This window comes from Ranitomeya imitator, chromosome 2 (assembly GCF_032444005.1).
Source record: "Ranitomeya imitator isolate aRanImi1 chromosome 2, aRanImi1.pri, whole genome shotgun sequence".
NCBI classification, from domain to species: domain Eukaryota; kingdom Metazoa; phylum Chordata; class Amphibia; order Anura; family Dendrobatidae; genus Ranitomeya; species Ranitomeya imitator.
The window spans coordinates 232,682,535-232,704,358 of record NC_091283.1 but is presented as its reverse complement, the minus strand read 5'-3'; the positions used below and the strand labels follow the sequence as shown (position 1 = coordinate 232,704,358).

General features: G+C 44.9%; 1 protein-coding gene across 6 annotated transcripts in view; it reads left to right on the top strand.

Moving 5' to 3' along the window:
• Window positions 1-21,824, top strand: part of LOC138662793 (uncharacterized) — a 177,831-nt gene that overhangs the window by 72,854 nt on the left and 83,153 nt on the right. For all 6 annotated transcript variants that reach the window (XM_069748739.1, XM_069748742.1, XM_069748741.1 and 3 more), the window contains exons 3-5: window positions 4,802-4,834; window positions 4,965-5,048; window positions 5,362-5,459. In XM_069748739.1, coding sequence (XP_069604840.1) covers window positions 4,802-4,834; window positions 4,965-5,048; window positions 5,362-5,459 — 215 coding nt within the window. The remainder of the gene's footprint in view (window positions 1-4,801; window positions 4,835-4,964; window positions 5,049-5,361; window positions 5,460-21,824) is intronic.

Here is a 21,824-nt window from a genome sequence, read left to right as displayed (position 1 = left end):
TTCTTTTACTATTGATATAGTTGAAGAACAGTTTGGGATTAGTTTTACTCTCCTTAGCAATGTGCTTCTCTGTTTCCTTTTTGGCAGCTTTAATTAGTTTTTTAGATAAAGTATTTTTCTCCCTATAGTTTTTTAGAGCTCCTGCCGTGTAATAGCACACATGTAATACAGACACTCCGCCGTGTAATATTACACATGTAATACAGACACTCCTGCCGTGTAATACCACACATGTAATACAGACACTCCCCTGTGTAATATCACATGTGTAATACAGACACTCCCCCATGTAATATCACATGTGTAATACAGACACCCACCCCCATGTAATATTATACGTGTAATACAGACATTCCACAGTGTAATATCACACGTGTAATACAGACACTCCCTCGTGTAATATCTAATGTGTAATAGACACTCCCCCGTGTAATATCACACATGTAATAGACACTCCCCTGAGTAATAACACACGTGTAATACAGACACTCTCCCCGTGTAATATCACACATGTAATACAGACAATCTTCCCGTGTAATATCGCATGTGTAATACAGACACCACCCCGAGTAATATCACACATGTAATACAGACACTCCCCCATGTAATATCACACGTGTAATACAGACACTCCCCCCAATAATATTACACATGTAATACAGACTCTCCCAGTGTAATATCACACGTGTAATACAGACACTCCCCCGTGTAATATCACACATGTTATAGATACTCCCCTGAGTAGTAACACATGTGTAATACAGACACTTCCCCTAGTAATCACATGTGTAATAGACACTCTCCCAGTGTAATATCACACGTGTAATACAGACACTGCTCCAGTTTATTATCACGAGTAATACAGACACTACCCTGTGTAATAGCACACGTGTACTACTGACACTCCCCAGTGTAATATCACACGTGTAATACAAACACTCCCCACTATAAAATTCACGTGTAATACAGACCGTCCCCCTTCTAATATCACAAGTGTAATACAGACACTCCCCCGTGTAATATCACACGTGTAGTACAGTCTCTCCCCTTGTCTAGTATCACATGAGTAATACAGACATTCCCCATTATAATATCACACGTGTAATACAGACACTTCTCATTGTAATATCACACGTGTTATACAGACACTCCCCCCGTGTAATATCACATGTGTAATACAGACAATCCTCCAGTTTAATATCACGTTTAATACAGACACTACTCTGTGTAATATCACACGTGTAATACAGACACTCCCCACTATAAAATTCACGTGTAATACAGACAGTCCCCCTTATAATATCAAAAGGGTAATACAGACACTCCCCCCGTGTAATATCACACGTGTAGTACAGTCTCTCCCCTTGTCTAATATCACATGAGTAATACAGACATTCCCCATTATATCACACGTGTAATAGACACTTCTCATTGTAATATCACACGTGTTATACAGACACTCCCCTGTGTAATATCACACATGTAATACAGACACTTCCCCATGTAATATCAAACATGTAATACAAACACTCCTCCTGTGTAATCTTACACATGTAATACAGACACTCCCCCATGTAATATCACATGTGTAATACAGACACCCACCTCCATGTAATATCATACGTGTAATACAGACACTCCACAGTGTAATATCACATGTGTAATACAGACACTCCCTCATGTAATATCATATGTGTAATACAGACATTCCACAGTGTAATATCACACATGTAATACAGACACTCCCTCGTGTAATATCACATGTGTAATAGACACTCCACCGTGTAATATCACACATGTAATAGACACTCCCCTGAGTAATAACACACGTGTAATGCAGACACTTCCCCTAGTAATATCACACGTGTAATACAGACACTCTTCCCGTGTAATATCACACATGTAATACAGACAATCTTCCCGTGTAACATCGCATGTGTAATACAGACACTCCCCCCGAGTAATATCACACATGTAATACAGACACTCTCCCAGTGTAATATCACACATGTAATACAGACACTCCCTCGTGTAATATCACATGTGTAATAGACACTCCACCGTGTAATATCACACATGTAATACACTCACCTGAGTAATAACACACGTGTAATACAGACACTTCCCCTAGTAATATCACTCGTGTAATACAGACACTCTCCCTGTGTAATATCCCACATGTAATACAGACACTCCCCCGAGTAATATAACCCATGTAATACAGACAATATTCCCGTTTAATATCGCATGTGTAATACAGACAATCCCCTGAGTAATATCACACATGTAATACAGACACTCCCCCATGAAATATCACACGCGTAATACAGACACTCCCCCGAGTAATATTACACATGTAATACAGACACTCTCCCAGTGTAATATCACACGTGTAATACAGACACTGCTTCAGTGTAATATCACATGTAGCACAGACACTCCTCCAGTTTAAATATCACACATATAATAGACATTACCCCGTGTAATATCACATGTAATACTGACACTACCCAGTGTAATATCACTCATGTAATACAGACACTCCCCCAGTTTTATATCACGTGTAAAACACACTACCCTGTGTAACAGCACACGTGTACTACTGACACGCCCCAGTGTAATATCACACGTGTAATACAGACACTCCCCACTATAATATTCACGTTTTATGCAGACAGTCCCCCTTATAATATCACAAGTGTAATACAGACACTCCCCCCCCGTGTAATATCACACGTGTAGTACAGTTACTCCCCTTGTCTAATATCACATGGGTAATACAGACATTCCCCATTATAATATCTATAATATCACACGTGTAATACAGACACTTCTCATTGTAATATCACACGTGTTATACAGACACTCCCCCCCGTGTAATATCACACATGTAATAGTCACCCCCCCTTGTGTAATATCATATGTGTAATACTGATACTCCCCTATGTAATATAACGCATGTAATACAGATGCTCCTACCGTGTAATATCATATGTGTAATGCAGTCACACCCCTTGTGTATCACAAATGTAATAGAGACACTCCCCCGTGTAATATCACACATGTTATATGGAAGGTTTGTATGATGTTGTAGAGGAGATATGTATATATATATATATATATATATATATATATATATATATATATATATATATATATATATATATATATACTGCTAAAACAAATAAAGGGAACACTTAAACAACAGAATATAACTCCAAGTAAATCACACTTCTATGAAATCAAACTGTCCACTTAGGAAGCAACACTGACTGACAATCAATTTCACATGCTGTTGTGCAAATGGAATAGACAACAGATGGAAATTATTGCCAATTATCAAGACACCCTCAATAAAGGAGTGGTTCTGCAGGTGGGGACCACAGACCATATCTCAGTACCAATGCTTTCTGGCTGATTTTGGTCACTTTTGAATGTTGGTTGTGCTTTCACACTCGTGGTAGCATGAGACGGACTCTGCAACCCACACAAGTGGCCCAGGTAGTGCAGCTCATCCAGGATGGCACATCAATGCAAGCTGTGGCAAGAAGGTTTGCTGGGTATGTCAGCGTAGTGTCCAGAGTCTGGAGGCGCTACCAGGAGACAGGCCAGTACACCAGGAGATGTGGAGAGGGGCCGTAGGAGGGCAACAACCCAGCAGCATGACCGCTACCTCTGCCTTTGTGCAAGGAGGAACAGGAGGAGCACTGCCAGAGCTCTGCAAGATGACCTACAGCAGTCCACAAATGTGCCCGACGTCCACAGATGGGGGTTGTGCTAACAGCCCAACACCGTGCAGGACGCTTGGCATTTGCCACAGAACACCAGGATTGGCAAATTCACCACTGGCGCCCTGTGCTCGTCACTGATGAAAGCAGGTTCACACTGAGCACATGTGACAGACGTGACAGTCTGGAGATGCCGTGGAGAGAGATCTGCTGCCTGCAACATCCTTCAGCATGACCAGTTTGGCAGTGGGTCAGTAATGGTGTGGTGTGGCATTTCTTTGGAGGGCCGCACAGCCCTCCATGTGCTCGCCAGAGGTAGCCTTACTGCCATTAGGTACCGAGATGACATTCTCAGATCCCTTGTGAGACCATATGCTGGTGCGGTTGGCCCTGGGTTCCTCCTAATGTAGGACAATGCCAGACCTCATGTGGCTGGAGTGTGTCAGCAGTTCCTGCAAGATGAAGGCATTGAAGCTATGGACTGGCCCGCCGATTCCCCAGGCCTGAATCTGATTGAACACATCTGGGACATCATGCCTCGCTCCATCCACCAACGTCATGTTGCACCACAGACTGTCCAGGAGTTGGCGGATGCTTTAGTCCAGGTCTGGGAGATCCCTCAGGAGACCATCCGCTGCCTCATCAGGAGCATGCCCAGGTGTTGTAGGGAGGTCATACAGGCACGTGGAGGCCCCACGCACTACTGAGCATCATTTCCTTGTCTTGAGGCATTTCCACTGAAGTTGGATCAGCCTGTAACTTCATTTTGCACTTTGATTTTGAGCATCAGTCCAACTCCAGACCTCTGTGGGATATTAGTTGTGATTTACGTTGATCATTTTTAGGTTTTATTGTTCTCAACACATTCTACTATGTAATCAATAAAGATTTACAACTGGAATATTTAATTCAGTGATATCTAGAATGTGGGATTTTAGTGTTCCCTTTATTTTTTTGAGCAGTATATATATATATATATATATATATATATATATATATATATAATGTATATGTGTAACCTTAGTTTTTGGATGTGCTTTTTTCCCTCCTTTGATTCTTGCTTTGCCTTGCAGGCATGTCTGCGGGGTCAATATTACATGTATTCTGTGAGTATAGCGCTGCCGTGTTTCCTCTGTCATGCTCCTTCGTTCGTGGTACTGCTGTATTGCTGTCACCACTTTCCATGTAACGTCTACAGCTGGTAATGTGTCATGATGTGTGACTGTGTCCTTGCAGGTTCAGTCGGTGCGGAGCGTCACCAGTCCTGATGGAGACTTCCCCTTTGAGATTGTCATGAAGAATGGAAGGAAGAAATTACTGGTTAGCTCCTTGGGGGACGGGAAAGGACAGGAAGTGGAGGTGTGGCCTAAAGCAGCCAATCATACAAGAAGGGAGAGGATAAAAGAGCTTGGATAGGTGGCTGTGGGCCATGCCCCCATCCTTCCAGTAGTGCAGGCTGTGATGGTGCGGTGGACTAGCTGGTTTGCCATTACTTCTGTCTACCTATCCATGTCTGTGGTGTCCGCGACCAATAATCACCCCCTATACACTGAGCCGCTGACACCCAGGGAATAGTAGGGGAGGGGCTTATTCCCCAGATGTTGGGTGTCTGATCCTTGTGTCTTACATGCAGAGTGCAGAGTCCGAGGACCTGCGGGATGTGTGGCTGAAGCTCCTGTGGAAATCCATGCAGCTCCCGGGCCCCGGACATTCCAGCTCCTCCTGCATCTGGTAAGTGAAGGGTTAATTATCTACCATCATTACGTTGCTGCAGTGGATGGATAAGAGGAAGCATGAGCAGTGAGGCAGGATGAAGCGCGCTAGTACTCTCAGGTGTCAGTCTTCTGCTGGGTAAGCAGCACTACAAGCGCTAGCACTGGGACTGGCATTGTTGCAGGGGGCTGGCTCTGGGGGCTGGCATCATTACTGGGAGCTGACTTTAGGGCTGGCAACATTGCCAGGAGCTGGCATTATTAGCAGGGGCTGGCATCATTACTGGTAGCCGACACTGGGAGCTGGCATTGTTACCGAGAGCTGACATTAGGGCTGGCATCACTCCCAGGGGTTGGCACAGGGGTCTGGCATCATTACTGGGAGCTGACATTGAGGCTGGCAACCTTGCTGGGACATGGCATGCTTAGCAGGGGCTGGCATTATTACTGTGGGCTGGAATTGTTACCGGTGGCAAGCAGCGGAAGCTGGCATTGTTACCAGGAGCTGACATTAGGGCTGGCATCACTTCCAGGGGCTGACATTGTTGGATGCTGGCACTTGGTCTAGCATTGTTACTGGGAGCTGGCATCATTAGCATGGGCTGACAGTGGGGTCTGGCATTCTTACTGGGAGCTGGCGCTGAGGGCTGGCATCACCGGGCCCTGGAATTCGGGGCTGACATCGTTAGCAGTGGCTGACTGTCATGGGTTTACTGCGACAGAGAGGAGACAGAAGACCGCAGTGTCTGATTTATCCTACTCCAGCACTGACTAGAAGCACTTCACCCTCATATTAAATAGTGCAGGTTTATTTTATAGCAGTGCAGGGGTTAATCTGCTCAGGTGAGGCTCCTGGAGCTTATGTTCCTTAGGCTCTCAGCTGTTCAGTGTTGGCCGCTCCTCTTTCCTATATAAAGTGGGCCCTGGCAATCAGGAAATGCCATAATTAGCCTTATGTTGCATGATTCAGTAGCTTGGATGAGTTTGTTTTTTAAGGAGTACTTTGGTGGATTTATCTTGTGGCTGTTGCTTGGCTCTGGTTGTGTGCTAATCCATTTCTTCTTCTTCTTTGGTTTTTCCCATCCTTCACTCGCCGGTGTTCCACTCTTTTGTCTGTGCGAGTATATTTGTATGTTTGGTATTTTACTTTATCCCTGTTCGTATTTGTCATGGATCCCAGGGAGGATATCTCTATCATCCCCACCGCTCACACTAATATGTCATGAACCGGGGTTATTTGGTTGCCCAGTTCTTTCTGAAGGGGATTTATCTATATCCCACTTCCCAGTTCCGGTTTGGAACTTGCAGCCCCCCTTATTCTCAGGTCAGACCGGGTACTGCACCTAGGATAATTTGTCTCCAGAAAGGCTGCCTTACTTTGTACTGGCTAATGGGCACACTGCAGCGAGGGCAATTTAACTACTCCCACTCAGGCGGGAACAATAATTATCAAGCCATCCTTCACTACAAGGTCTCCCAAACGCACAGGACAAATCCGCTCTGATTTCTTAATAATGGGTCCAGAGCCGACCCAAATCAGTAGCATAATTCACTTCAGAGGATGTGACAGTACGTTATAGAGCAAGGAGAAAGGAAGTTAGTAATTTTATATATTTTACTCCAAAAAGGTAGGCAGTGTTTACAAGAGGGTAAAAGGATATTATAAAAGTAGACAAGTATTGTATGTACTGTACAATTACAAATCAAATGGGATTAATGGTGAAAATCGACTTACGGTTCGTTCGTATCATTCAATGGTACGCCGTGTGGTGGCTGGGGGAGGGGACCTTCCCCACTTATCTTCAGGTCAGATTGCACAGCCTGTTGTAGCTGAATTCCCCAGCAAAAGACTTACTCATAACTCAGCAGGGTTAAGATATGCCCTCTGGTCATGACATCACTAAGTGGGCTGAGTTATGAAATGCACTCCTCTTTCTTGAGTATATGAAAAACCATCATCCGAATAAACCTTGCAGAAAGACGAAACCCGGGTCTCAGTGTGACCTAGGGATTCATTTAAGTATAGACATGGGGTGACCCAGTTACGTAGTAATGCGTTTCTACTTTCTGCTACACGCTGGGCTCCCGAAACCTACCAGTTAGGAGCCTTATTGTTGCACATAACAAATATATAACTTTCAGATCTATGTCACTACTTGGGGTGGAATTATTCCATCTTGAATAACTTTCTGATACACAAAGGAACACATGGTTTCAGACAAAAGACTGGCTTTCCCACCTAAAAGCCATAAAACTCCTCAGTGAACCTTGCTGGCATGCTGGTCTCACATTACAGCTATATAGCAGGGGGGAGGGAGGGGGAAATGTGAAATCGCACACAGGCACATGCAGGCAGAGGAAACTGAAGCTGAGAGCTCTGTATGTGTAACTGAAATAATGAGTTCATACTATTTCCTGACAGTATTACCTTGTTACTCTGGTTGGTGTATAGCCATAGACTACTACTCATTGCTTCCCTGAGTGGGGGAAGGGTACAGACTGAGGGCCTGACAAGCCTTGGGAGCGTGATAAGTTTGTTGTTTTCAGGGAGACCTGTAAGTTATACTTTAAGTTACATCTTCACTCATCAGGAACTGAAGAGCAACGAGTAGGGATAATAAATCTCGCTCCTTCAGAGTAACCCACAAGCATAAGCATTTTCTCTCCCAGCTGACTCTCTATTGCTCCGGAGGGTTGATTAATTTTTCCAAGTGCTGGGTCATGCACTTGATGACCCCTGACTGCGTCTCCCTGGCAGAGTCCTCAATTGACATACACCGTCCAAACCTATACCCATAATCGTCATTAACTACTCACCCTTGAGACAGGGGTATTTTACTCAAGCCGTCTAGGGGCTAAATCTATAGGTAGGGGCCGTGCACTCAGAATTTATTGACTGTTATGTGCTAGAGGGTTTGCCCTCTCCTGTGGTTCTTGGACTTTCTTGGCTCCCTCTGCTCGATCCTGTGGTAGATTGGCAGACTCATGAGATGTGTATGGATCACCCCGTCTAGGGAGGCGGGGTACTCGGTACCGGGCCCTTCGGTTCTCGATGGGGATGTCACGGTGGCTGACCCGGTCCGTGGCCCTCGGGACGTCCATTGTAAATTGGGGAAAGGTCTTTAAAGGGATAATGTTCGTGACGTCACCTGTGGTATTCGGTCAGAGTGACAGACGCTGCTATAAGGGGTCCGCTGGGGTGGTGTTATGGCAGCTAGATGGTATACCTTCCCACAGGTGAAGTATGTCCCAAGGGCTTCCCAGAGTGTAGATGGTGGATGGTGAATGGCGTAGTGAAAAACGAGGACACAAGATTGCAGTCTCTTTACGTTTTTACTGAAGACTTCAGATGGTATCCTCAGCCCGGAGCGCCAGATCACAGGGCAGGCAGAGTCCGGCCGGTTTGAAGGCAAATCCAGAGTCCCCTTATCCAGGTGGAAATCCGTAGCCTTCCTACTAGCGCCTGGGTGTTGTAGAACCTCCCTGCTGTGCGTCTCGGTAAGGTCCTCACAACTGCTGTTGGTGTTCTAGATGTTATTTCTTTCTCTCTGTCCCCCTGATGGATAGGATAGCACAAACTCGTATGACTGGTGGCCTGATGCTTTTTACAGGAGCTCTAGGATATCCCGGCCTCCCATCGTTGCCACCGTGCCTCCTGGGTATGGGTCGGGCAACTAATATTGGTTTAGCTGTCCTGCCGGTCTCTGGAGCAATAATAATAAACCTAAAAGAAGACCCTGAGAGCTACCAAAAGGCATCCCCCGTCAGCCAACACATATAAACCGAAAACAGACCGAAAAACAACTACTACTAGTACCTTGGGACATCACAGCGACAGGCGTGCAGACAGAGAGCAGAGAGCCTTTTGTTTAAATATTTAATATCTAGTATTTTCAATAAAATTTACATTTATATTTACCCCTGTCTGGTATGGATTTTGTGTATATTTTTACATTTGATGTTTTTTCATTTGTTTAGTTATATTTATTATCCATTACTATACGGAGTTGTTTTTTGGTCTCTGGAGCAAGGCTTGGAGACGATTACTCCCTCGGTGTTCCGGCTACCGGATCCTGCGCCTCAGAAAGGTGGCAGCCTTTTACAGGGCAGAACTCCTTCTGGTTTCCTCTCCTTTTGCTATGACTTCGTTTCTCTCACTCTACAATACGATTCCCTTCAATGTCTCTTTCTTAGGATGCTGCCGCATTGGTAAGCAGGCGCAGCTCCGTGTCCTTCTGTCTAGGCCTCTGACAGGATCCCACCCCTGTCAGGGACCCACTACCCGAGCCAAGCTCAGATAGCAGCTTACTGGGTGAAACCCAGCCAGCGTCCACCAGACTGGTGCTGCCTGGGTGAAACCCAGCTCGCTTCTGCCTAACTTCCTATCCAGCCCACCAGTTTTACCTAATTGTGAAGAGTGCCCTAATAAATAGGAGCATAGCTCCCCCTGGTGGATTGGAGTGTGAAGTGTGTTGTGTGGTTTGTGATACCTGGTAAAGAGGTCTCCTTTATTGCCTTCAGATGTAACATCACTCCCCCTGGTGGAAGAATGACATTACTGTAACGACCAGGACCCTGGGGCGCTGCATGTAAATGGAGCGAGTATTGTCAAGGACACTGTTTGGGCACACAGCTAGCCAGGATGGGTACCCAATCTCTGCCTGGATACCTGTCTGTCTTTGGGGACATGTTTTCAGAGAGGTATTACAAGAACTTCCTCCATATCCTCCTTATGACTGCGCCATTAACCTTATTCCAGGTGCTAAACTGTCAAAGAGCAGACTATATAATATCACTGGTCCAGAGAGGGAAGCCATGAAGAATTAAATCACGGAAAGTTTGCCAAAGTGTCATATCAGACCATCCTCATTCCCTGTTGTTGCAGAGTTTTTCTTTGTAAAGAAAAAAGATGGGGTGGTTACCCCCCTGCCTAGATTTCCATGAACTCTTTCAGATCACGGTATGGTATTCATAGCCTCTTTCTCTCACCCCTGACCTCTTTAACCAGATTGTAGCAGTAAAATATTTTTCTAAACTGGATTTCAGGGGGGCGTATAATCTCATTCACATAAAGGAGGGGGATGAGTGGAAAACTGCTTCTAATACACCAGAGGGACACTATGTGAACCTTGTGATGCCATTTGGATTGACTGATGCTCCTGCGATCTTTCACCACTTTGTTAATTACCTTTTTAGTTACTTGGCAAGTAGATTTGCTGTGATCTATCTTGATAATATATTAATTTAACTCGAGTCACATTAGGTACATTTCAGGCAGGTCTTTCAGCTACACAGAGATAATAAATTGTTTGTCAAATTGAGGAGCAGGTTGAGGAGATCCCTTTTCTGGGTTATGTCTTATCATCCACCAGTTTTCGCATAGATCCACCAAAAGTCCAGGTGGTGTTGGGATTTTCCTGAGGACCTAAAGGCATTACAAAAGTTTTTGGGTTTCACCAACTACTACGGTAAGTTCATCAAAACCTTTTCGGTAATGGCCAAACCTCTGATGGATATGACCAGGAAAGGGATGGACTTTTCTAAATGGTCCAAATTTTAAAAAAACTGACCGTCACATCCAAACATAGACTAAGTGTGAACAGGTGCTGAACCTAGAGTCACCAACTTATATACATACAAACAAAAAAGGTAGCACTCTGTAGCACCATAGCATGCAAATATGAAATTTGAAAATTGAATTGCATCACTGCACTAGAAATATGAAAAATTGAGAATGCTCAGCACATTAATTGGCCAATTGATGTGTACCTGGAAGCCATGGTAAGGCGTTTCTCATTTCCAGGACCTAGCAATGCCTTTCCTCTCTTAGAATAAAGTCTTCATCTGTATGGGAACATGAATCCTCTGTTAGACTAAAATCTATATCTCTGTGGAGGGGTAGCGGTCCTGCTGTGATTAAAAACACCTGTGGCTAAAAGGCGGAGTGCTCAGTCAGAAGGCTAATGAATACAAATTTTAAAAAACTTACCGTCACATCCAAACATAGACTAAGCGTGAACAGGTGCTGAACCTAGAGTCACCAACTCATATACACTCAAACAAAAAAGGCAGCACGCTGTAGCGCCAAAACTTGCAAATATGGAAAATGAAAATTGAATTGCATTACTGCACTACAAATATGAAAAATTGAGAAAGTTTAGCGCATAAATTGGACAATTCATGTGTACCTGAAAGCCATGGTAAGGTGTTTCTCGTTTCCAGGACCTAGCAATGCAATAAAGTCTTAGGGCACATGCGCGGACCTTGGCAGTGACGGACATGTTTTGCTGTGCTCCGCTGGCCAGCCAGCCTATTTAGACCCCACTCAGCGACCGAAGCACGCTAACCTCACCACTGTCGGACCCCTCGCTCCCCCAGGAGGTACTTCACCGGTGATGCTGAAGAAAGGGAGCGCAGCACAGCCAGCAAGTCGCAATATCACGGAGCTTCTTCTGAGCGGTAACACTCCCAAGATGGCTGCCGCAATAACTCCCTCCCCAGCCCTAGCTGGGAACACAGATGGCGACGCAGAGCAGGAAGAAACTGCCTCACATGTGGAGACGGTGATCTCCACTGCGGCTCTCACTAAATCCCTGCAAGAGACATTCCGGTCAGAACTCACCTCTGCTATGCAGAAAATATCCTCCCAGCTGCAAGACATTATGCAGCGAACGAACAGCCTGGAGGAAAAGATGGATGCCACAGCAGATGCCTTGGAAGAAGATCAGGAAATTCTCAAACAACACACCTCAAGCTCAAATGCGAAGATTACGAGAACAGATCGCGCAGAAGCAATTTACGAATTCGGGGCCTCCCTGAAAATATAGTGGCACTTAAAGACGCGGCTACCGCCCTTTTCACTGCGCTGCTACCTGACACAGACCCGGCCATGCTCCACACCACCAGAATCCACAGGGCCCTGGGTGAGCCACGCGCCAGCGGTATGCCTAGAGATGTAATTTAGAAATTGCATTATGAGGAAGCACGTGATTTAATCCTGACCACTACAAGGGAGAATCCCATTTTGCCTGGCCTGCCAAACTCGGACATTTATGCTGATATAGCGAAAGCTATGCTCGCCAGGAGGAGATCTCTCAAGCCCATTACAGTAGCCCTTCAAGTGGCGCAAATTAAATATTGATGGAGCTTCCCCTTTGCTCTAACCTTTACATATAATTCCCAAACGTATATTTGTCGTACACTGGAGGAGGGGAAGCAGGCCTTGACCTGAGCCGGGGTTCCAATTTCTATTGACGCACCATCACTACCACAACGAAAACCGCGGCCAATAAGAGAATGGAAGAATCCCCCCAGAACAAGGAGCCAAAATGCACGGATCACCTGACTCGATTCACCTACATGTTTCCCCAATTGGAAGTTAATGGCAATGTTTATGATGCTATTAGTCATCTTAAGTGTTTCCAGTTTACACCCGTATACGGAACATCTTTCCCGGCCTTCCTCTCTCGCCTTCGGGAGGTGATGACTCTCGGGGGGGAGAATGGGGAGAGAAAAGGGAAAGGAAAAAGGACACAAAGAAACCTGCACCAGCCTTTTCTGGCTCTACCTGGACACCGTAGATTAGTTCCAACACACTATAAAGTTATCCGGCTTCGGTCATAATATAACAGACCCACTAAACCCTTACATTTTTATTTGGATTCCTCCCCATCCTACCTCCTCCCAGCCCCACCCTACCTCCTCCCAGCCCCACCATACTTCCTCCCAGCCCCACCCTACTTCCTCCCAGCCCCATCCTACCTCCTCCCAGCCCCATCCTACCTCCTCCCAGCCCCACCCTACCTCCTCCCAGCCTCACCCTACCTCCTCCCAGCCCCACCCTACCTCCTCCCAGCCCCACCCTACCTCCTCCCAGCCCCATCCTACCTCCTCCCAGCCCCACCCTACCTCCTCCCAGCCCCATCCTACCTCCTCCCACTCCAACCCTACCTCCGCCCAGCCCCACCCTACCTCCTCCCAGCCCCACCCTACCTCCTCCCAGATCCACCCTACCTCCTCCCAGCCCCACCCTACCTCCTCCTAGCCCCATCCTACCTCCTCCCCTCATGATTCCACCCTTTCCTTCCTATGCCCTGCTTCCGCCACCCCTTTCCCACCTTCCCCCGCAGCTCTATCTCCTCCCCCCCCCACCCCCTCTCCTCTTTTTCTTTTTTCCCCCTCTCTCCTAAGGGTCTGGCTCCCGGGTTCATAGCATGCTGCCCAAACTTGGTGACACCAGGTTCTCCTCTTAATATGGAAACCCAGATCGCCATACTTTTCGGGCTTGTTACCCATTTAAAAATGTTCAATGTTTTAATTGTCTTCGTCTTTCCCTTGTTTGTGACTTCCCTACTATTTTCTGATAGAGACCATTACCGTATGCTTCAGCTATCCCAGCGGCTGCGTGATGGGGACATGAGCCGGAGCGTAACCCGTATCTTCTTACTCATCAGCGGTAAATATCTACTTAACTATGTGCAGAGTTATCTCACATAATGTTTGGGCATTTAACTCGCCCCTAAAGCGCAAAAAAAGGCTTTTCTTGACTATTTGAAACACTCGCCAGACATAATCTGTCTTCAGGAGACCCATTTCTCCAATAATAATGCCAACTATTCATAATGCTACATGTCGACCTGGGATCGTAAAACGAGAGGCGTAGCCACTTTTATTAAAAATAGCTTTCCATTCCAGCTTCTTAGTTCACACTCAGATCCTGAAGGCAGATTTGTTATCCTTCTTGGAGCCTCGCAGGGCCTGAGTATTTGTATTGTTAACCTGCAACCTCCCAAACTTTAGTCTTTCCATTAATCCTATCAAGACTTGCCCCACTTAAAGTACATACCATCACATCATCTGGTGCCGTGATTTCAACTTCACCGCCAACCCAAAACTAGAGAGCAGCGTACAGAAGCGCTGAGACATAGCAAAAGCCGATAGTAAAAAAAATCCTACGCTTAATGAGGTAAATGGTACTGTCCGCCACATTCCATCATCGTGGTCTGACCATGATGTGGTCCTGTTGGCTTTCAAATTCAATATTACCACCTGTAGATTATTTAAATGGAGATTGAACGAATCCCAGCTCACCAACCCTTCCGTCCTAACTAACATTATGGGGACACATCTCCTGGATTTGTTTGGTTGGCACACAAAAAGTTTATTACTGGCTCACTAATTAAAATTGCCTCTAACAGAAAGAATTGCCCATGTGACAGTGATCCCCAAACCAAAAAAAGACCACCTGTACCCCAAAAATTACAGACCCATATCGTTACTAAATGTTGACCTAAAATGTATTACGTCTATTATCACTGCCAGGTTCAACAAATTTTTGAACAAGGAAAAATGGTGAAAAACCAGCTCACCTATTAGGCATTTGTTGTGGGGAAGCCCGGATACCGTGCAGTCATCACGTGGAACGATGAGGCAAACAGGAAAAGAAATCCAGCTTCCAAAAATATCAAGATTTATTGAGGATAAAATCCAAAGTCCAATGACATGGTTCACAGGAGAATGAGTAGCAGCAGGCTACGCGTTTCGAACAATGAGTTCTTTTTCAAAGCTGCTCACTATGCATCACAGTATGGTTAAATAGCAGCTGTGACAAATCACAGTGAGTAAACCTATCACCTGACACAAGTGAATATACACAATAAAAACATCAAAATTACAGAAAAAGAGGAAAATTAACATACAAGTGCATCAAACATTACATACAAGCTAAACAATGTTGATATCTTAATAGTGGAACATGATTTCTTTGCGAGCATTCAAGCCCGCAGGATAGCAAGTGTTAAGGCAGAACATCCAGTAAGCTTCATGCGTCATTAAGCGTCTTTTGAAGTCTCCTCCTCTGGCTGACATCGCAAGCTTCTCAATGCCGACAACCCGGAAAAATGCTGTGCTCCTCTGGTGACAGGTAAAAAAATGCTTAGAGGCATAAGACATGGAGCGATTACTATCAGTAGAGACAACAATGTCAGTAATATGCTCAGAAATACGGATCTTAAGCGTACGAGTAGTGCAACCTATATAACTCAGTTTGCATTTTGTGCATGTTATCATATATACCACATTTCTGCTGTTACAATTAATAAGTTGCTGAATTCTATATTCCTGTCTGTTGTCGCTATCATGAAAAGAATGTGCAACAACAGAGTGAGCACATGTTCGGCATCTAGGGGCACCGCAGCGGTAAAAACCTGTATGATATAACCAGGTGCGAGAGACATTACCAGAATTGAAAAAACTGGGAGAAAGAATGTCAGATAAAGTGGTGGCCTTCTTTGCAACCACTTGACACCCTGAAGACAAAATCTTGGAAAGAATTTCGTCCTCATATAGAATAGGAATGTTTTTTAGAATAAGAGATTTAATACAATTATATTGAGGACTGTATTTAATAGAGCAAAATATCTCTTGATTTTGATTAGAATTCCTCTCCTTATCTTTTGGCAAGAGCATATCGCTCCGTTTTTTCTTTTTCACTATATTTTTAGCTCTATCAAGCGACCAATTAGTGTAGCCTCTTTTTTCTAGTCTCTTGCAGCACGAATCAATTTCTTGCCTGAGAATACCAGCATCATTGCAGTTTCTAGTTATCCTGGTTAATTCACCTACTGGTATAGACTTAATAGTATGTCCAGGATGGCTACTAGACACATGCAAGATGCTGTTACCCGACAATGGTTTACAATATGTGGAAGTGGTGATAACATCACCTACAATACCACGCAACGTTAGATCTAAAAAAGAAATTACATGTGAATCAGTGTTACAGGTAAAATGAAGATTGAATTCATTGGAATTAAAGGGAACCTGTCACCCCGTTTTTTCAGATTGAGCTATAAATACTGTTAAATAGGGCCTGCGCTGTGCGTTACTATAGTGTATGTAGTGTACCCTGATTCCCCATGTATGCTGAGAAATACATTACCAAAGTCGCCGTTTTCGCCTGTCAATCAGGCTGGTCTGGTCAGGTGGGCGTGTTCACAGCGCTCTTTTCTTCCCCAGCTTTCCGTTGGTGGCGTAGTGGTGTGCGCATGTCCAAGGTCCGAATTCCCTGCGCCCACGTGAAGACCCAGCGCGCGATCTGCGCTGTCATCCCTTTCATCGGTGGGGGCGGCCATCTTCCTGGGGCCGCGCGTGCGCAGATGGAGTGCTCTGCTGCACGGGGCTTCAGGAAAATGGCCGCGGGATGCCGCGCGTGCGCACAAGAGATCGCGGCGGCCATTTTCCCAAAGCCTTGGACATGCGCACACCACTACGCCACCAACGGAAAGCTGGGGAAGAAAAGAGCGCTGTGAACACGCCCACCTGACCAGACCAGCCTGATTGACAGGCGAAAACGGCGACTTTGGTAATGTATTTCTCAGCATACATGGGGAATCAGGGTACACTACATACACTATAGTAACGCACAGCGCAGGCGCTATTTAACAGTATTTATAGCTCAATCTGAAAAAACGGGGGTGACAGGTTCCCTTTAAAATAACTCAAAAGTTCCGGTATGGCAGATACATCGCCACTCCAAATAAGGAGCATATCATCGATGTATCTGCCATACCAGAATATATCCAACAAAAACGGATTACAGTCCGAGTATAGAAACAATTCCTCCCAATATGACATGACCAAATTGGCCACGGATGGTGAATGTTTACCTCCCATAGAGACTCCTTTGCATTGGAGAAAAAACTGTTGGTCAAAAGAAAAATAATTGTGAGTCATCAGAAAATAGATAGCTTGCATAATGTAATAGCACAAATCAATAGTATAATTGCTATATTTGTGCAGATGAAATTCAAGCGCTTGAATGACAATATTCTGTGGAATACATGTATAAAGAGAGATGATATCACAGCCTATCCAATGAAAACTGTCACTCCATACAGTATTAGAAAGTTGGTGCAAAACATCCCTTGAGTCTCTCAGAAATCCTGGAACTCTCATGACAAGAGGCTGCAACAAAGAGTCCACCCATTGACTTAAATGTTCCATAAGGGAACCCATCCCGGATATAATAGGACGCGTTGGAGGAGGTGTAGGACCCTTATGCACTTTGGGCAAGCCGTACATCGTAGGTATAATAGGGTGACCCACCTTCAAATATTTCACATGCGTTTTAGTTAGTATACCCAAAGCTGCACCATCATCTACTAGGCTAAACAATTCATTCTTAAAAGAAAGTGTGGGATCTGAAGGCAATCTCCTATATGTCGTACTATCACTGAGCAGACAATTAATTTGATCTTTGTATGTCGATGTATCCATCACTACAATTAAACCACCTTTGTCTGCCTTTTTTATAGTGATCTCGTCCATGTTTCTGATTTCTTGAAGAGCTTTACGCTGCTTCGAATTGAGATTACCTTTACATGTTTTCTGCTGAACAGATATATCTAGGGATCTCAAATCCCGTTCAATAACAGCTTGAAATCTGTCCATGCAATCCACTCTCGATTGAATGGGATAGAATAATGGATTTTTTGTGTTAAATTGTTCAGCTTGATTTACATCTCTATTCATGGATACATTGAGATTATTTAGATCGTTCAAATTTCTCAATAGACATTGTTCATTAAATGTGAGATCACAATATTCATTCTGAACAGCAGAAACACCCACAGTTGTAACCGATTCCTGTCCAAAGAAATGTCTTTTAACTGTTAGGTTACGAATGAATCTGTTAACGTCCATTAATGTATGAAACAGGTCAAACCGTTGATCCGGTGCATATTTAAGTCCCAGAGAAAGAACTTGCAATTGTTCCACTGAAAGATTACAACTAGAAATATTATAAACGTTAGAAAAAATCACCTTGAAAAGTAGATGTTATTTCCTGTTGCGGGTAGCCATTCGGAAATTTCCTGCGGTGCTTGCGGCCCCCGCGCCTCTTGCGTTTTTTGAATTGTGTCTTCTTGGTTTGCGATAGTAAGTATTAGTATTGTCCATACTTTGATTGATATTTCCATCAGCGCAAACTTCATTAGAACCATTATCCGTAGAATCCACGTCTGAAGAACTGAAAGAGACTCGGCGCTCAGATGCATCAGAGGAATTAGTGCGTTTGAGAATTGGGCGAGGGTTTCTGTTTGATTTCTGCCACCTGCCCCACTCATACACCTGATTCATTTGATAATCTCTGAAATCACATTGGAATTTACTTTTCTTCCGACTCATAATACCATCTTCTGATTTAGAGAGAGATATCTTGATGTTTTTTAATTCCTCATTATATTTGGCAATATTTTTATTTTCCAAGCCGATTTTAATGTCATTAATTTCTGACTGAATATTTTTAAGCTTGGTGTCCTCATATTTCATAATTAATTGCATCAATTGAATAGAGCAGTTACTCAGGATCAAATTCCATTCCTCCACAAACTCTTGTGAGTATATAGTGGTGGGAATTTTTTTTATACGCAATCCTCTAGGGATCATATCTTTGCGCACATAATTGTCCAATGTAGTGAAATCCCACCATACTTTCATTTCACTTATCATAAGTTTTTCCAATTTATTAATGTCTATGCTGAAAAGGTCGGATTCAGACTGTTATGAACAGGTAATTCAGAACCACAATGGACATTGAAGTTCAGAGCACACAAAGTGACCTGACAATTACCAAAAACATAGGACGAGCTCTGAGACGTGGGAACTCTGCTGACCGCAATCCCTAATCCTATCACACCACACTAGAGGTAGCCGTGGATTGCGCCTAATGCTCCCTATGCAACTCGGCACAGCCTGAGAAACTAACTAGCCCTGAAGATAGAAAAATAAGCCTACCTTGCCTCAGAGAAATTCCCCAAAGGAAAAGGCAGCCCCCCACATATAATGACTGTGAGTAAGATGAAAATACAAACACAGAGATGAAATAGATTTAGCAAAGTGAGGCCCGACTTACTGAATAGACCGAGGATAGGAAAGATAGCTTTGCAGTCAACACAAAAACCTACAAACAACCACGCAGAGGGGCAAAAAGACCCTCCGCACCGACTAACGGTACGGAGGTGCTCCCTCTGCGTCTCAGAGCTTCCAGCAAGCAAGAAAAACCAATATAGCAAGCTGGACAGAAAAAATAGCAAACAAAAATAACACAAGCAAAACTTAGCTTATGCAGGATAGAAAGGCCACAGGAACGATCCAGGAGGAAGCAAGACCAATACTAGAACATTGACTGGAGGCCAGGATCAAAGCACTAGGTGGAGTTAAATAGAGCAGCACCTAACGACTTAACCTCATCACCTGAGGAAGGAAACTCAGAAGCCGCAGTACCACTCTCATCCACCAAAGGAAGCTCATAGACAGAACCAGCCAAAGTACCACTCACGACCACAGGAGGGAGCTTGGTCACAGAATTCACAACAGTACCCCCCCTTGAGGAGGGGTCACCGAACCCTCACCAGAGCCCCCAGGCCGACCAGGATAAGCCACATGAAAGGCACGAACCAGATCGGCAGCATGGACATCAGAGGCAAAGACCCAGGAATTATCTTCCTGACCATAACCTTTCCACTTAACCAGATACTGGAGTTTCCGTCTCGAAACACGAGAATCCAAAATCTTCTCCACTATATACTCCAATTCCCCTTCAACCAAAACCGGAGCAGGAGGATCAATAGATGGAACCACAGGTGCCACGTATCTCCGCAACAATGACCTATGGAACACATTATGGATGGAAAAAGAAGATGGAAGAGTCAAACGAAAAGACACAGGATTAAGAACCTCAGAAATCCTATATGGACCAATGAAACGAGGCTTAAATTTAGGAGAGGAAACCTTCATAGGAATATAACGAGATGACAACCAAATCAAATCCCCAACACGAAGTCGGGGACCCACACAGCGCCGGCAGTTAGCGAAACATTGAGCCTTCTCCTGGGACAAAGTCAAATTGTCGACTACATGAGTCCAAATCTGCTGCAACCTATCCACCACAGTATCCACACCAGGACAGTCCGAAGACTCAACCTGCCCTGAAGAGAAACGAGGGTGGAACCCAGAATTGCAGAAAAACGGCGAAACCAAAGTAGCCGAGCTGGCCCGATTATTAAGGGCGAACTCAGCCAAAGGCAAAAAGGACACCCAATCATCCTGATCAGCAGAAACAAAACATCTCAGATATGTTTCCAAGGTCTGATTGGTTCGTCCAGTCTGGCCATTTGTCTGAGGATGGAAAGCCGAGGAAAAAGACAAATCAATGCCCATCCTAGCACAAAAGGCTCGCCAAAACCTCGAAACAAACTGGGAACCTCTGTCAGAAACGATGTTCTCTGGAATGCCATGTAAACGAACCACATGCTGGAAAAACAATGGCACCAAATCAGAGGAGGAAGGCAATTTAGACAAGGGCACCAAATGGACCATCTTAGAGAAGCGATCACAAACCACCCAAATGACCGACATTCTTTGAGAGACGGGGAGATCCGAAATAAAATCCATAGAGATATGTGTCCAAGGCCTCTTCGGGACCGGCAAGGGCAAAAGCAACCCACTGGCACGAGAACAGCAGGGCTTAGCCCGAGTACAAATCCCACAGGACTGCACAAAAGAACGCACATCCCGTGACAGAGACGGCCACCAAAAGGATCTAGCCACCAAATCTCTGGTACCAAAGATTCCAGGATGACCAGCCAACACCGAACAATGAACCTCAGAGATAACTTTATTCGTCCACCTATCAGGGACAAACAGTTTCTCCGCTGGGCAACAGTCAGGTCTATTAGCCTGAAATTTTTGCAGCACCCGCCGCAAATCAGGGGAGATGGCAGACAAAATTACCCCCTCTTTGAGAATACCCGCCGGCTCAGGCAAACCCGGAGAATCTGGCACAAAACTCCTAGACAGGGCATCCGCCTTCACATTTTTAGAGCCCGGAAGGTACGAAACCACAAAGTCAAAACGGGAGAAAAACAGCAACCAACGAGCCTGTCTAGGATTCAACCGTTTGGCAGACTCGAGATAAGTCAAGTTTTTGTGATCAGTCAAGACCACCACGCGATGCTTAGCTCCTTCAAGCCAATGACGCCACTCCTCGAATGCCCACTTCATGGCTAGCAACTCTCGATTGCCAACATCATAATTTCGCTCAGCAGGCGAAAATTTCCTGGAAAAGAAGGCGCATGGTTTCATCACCGAGCAATCAGAACTTCTCTGCGACAAAACAGCCCCTGCTCCAATTTCAGAAGCATCAACCTCGACCTGGAACGGAAGCGAAACATCTGGTTGGCACAACACAGGGGCAGAAGAAAAACGACGCTTCAACTCCTGAAAAGCTTCCACAGCAGCAGAAGACCAATTGACCACATCAGCACCCTTCTTGGTTAAATCAGTCAACGGTTTAGCAATACTAGAAAAATTATTGATGAAGCGA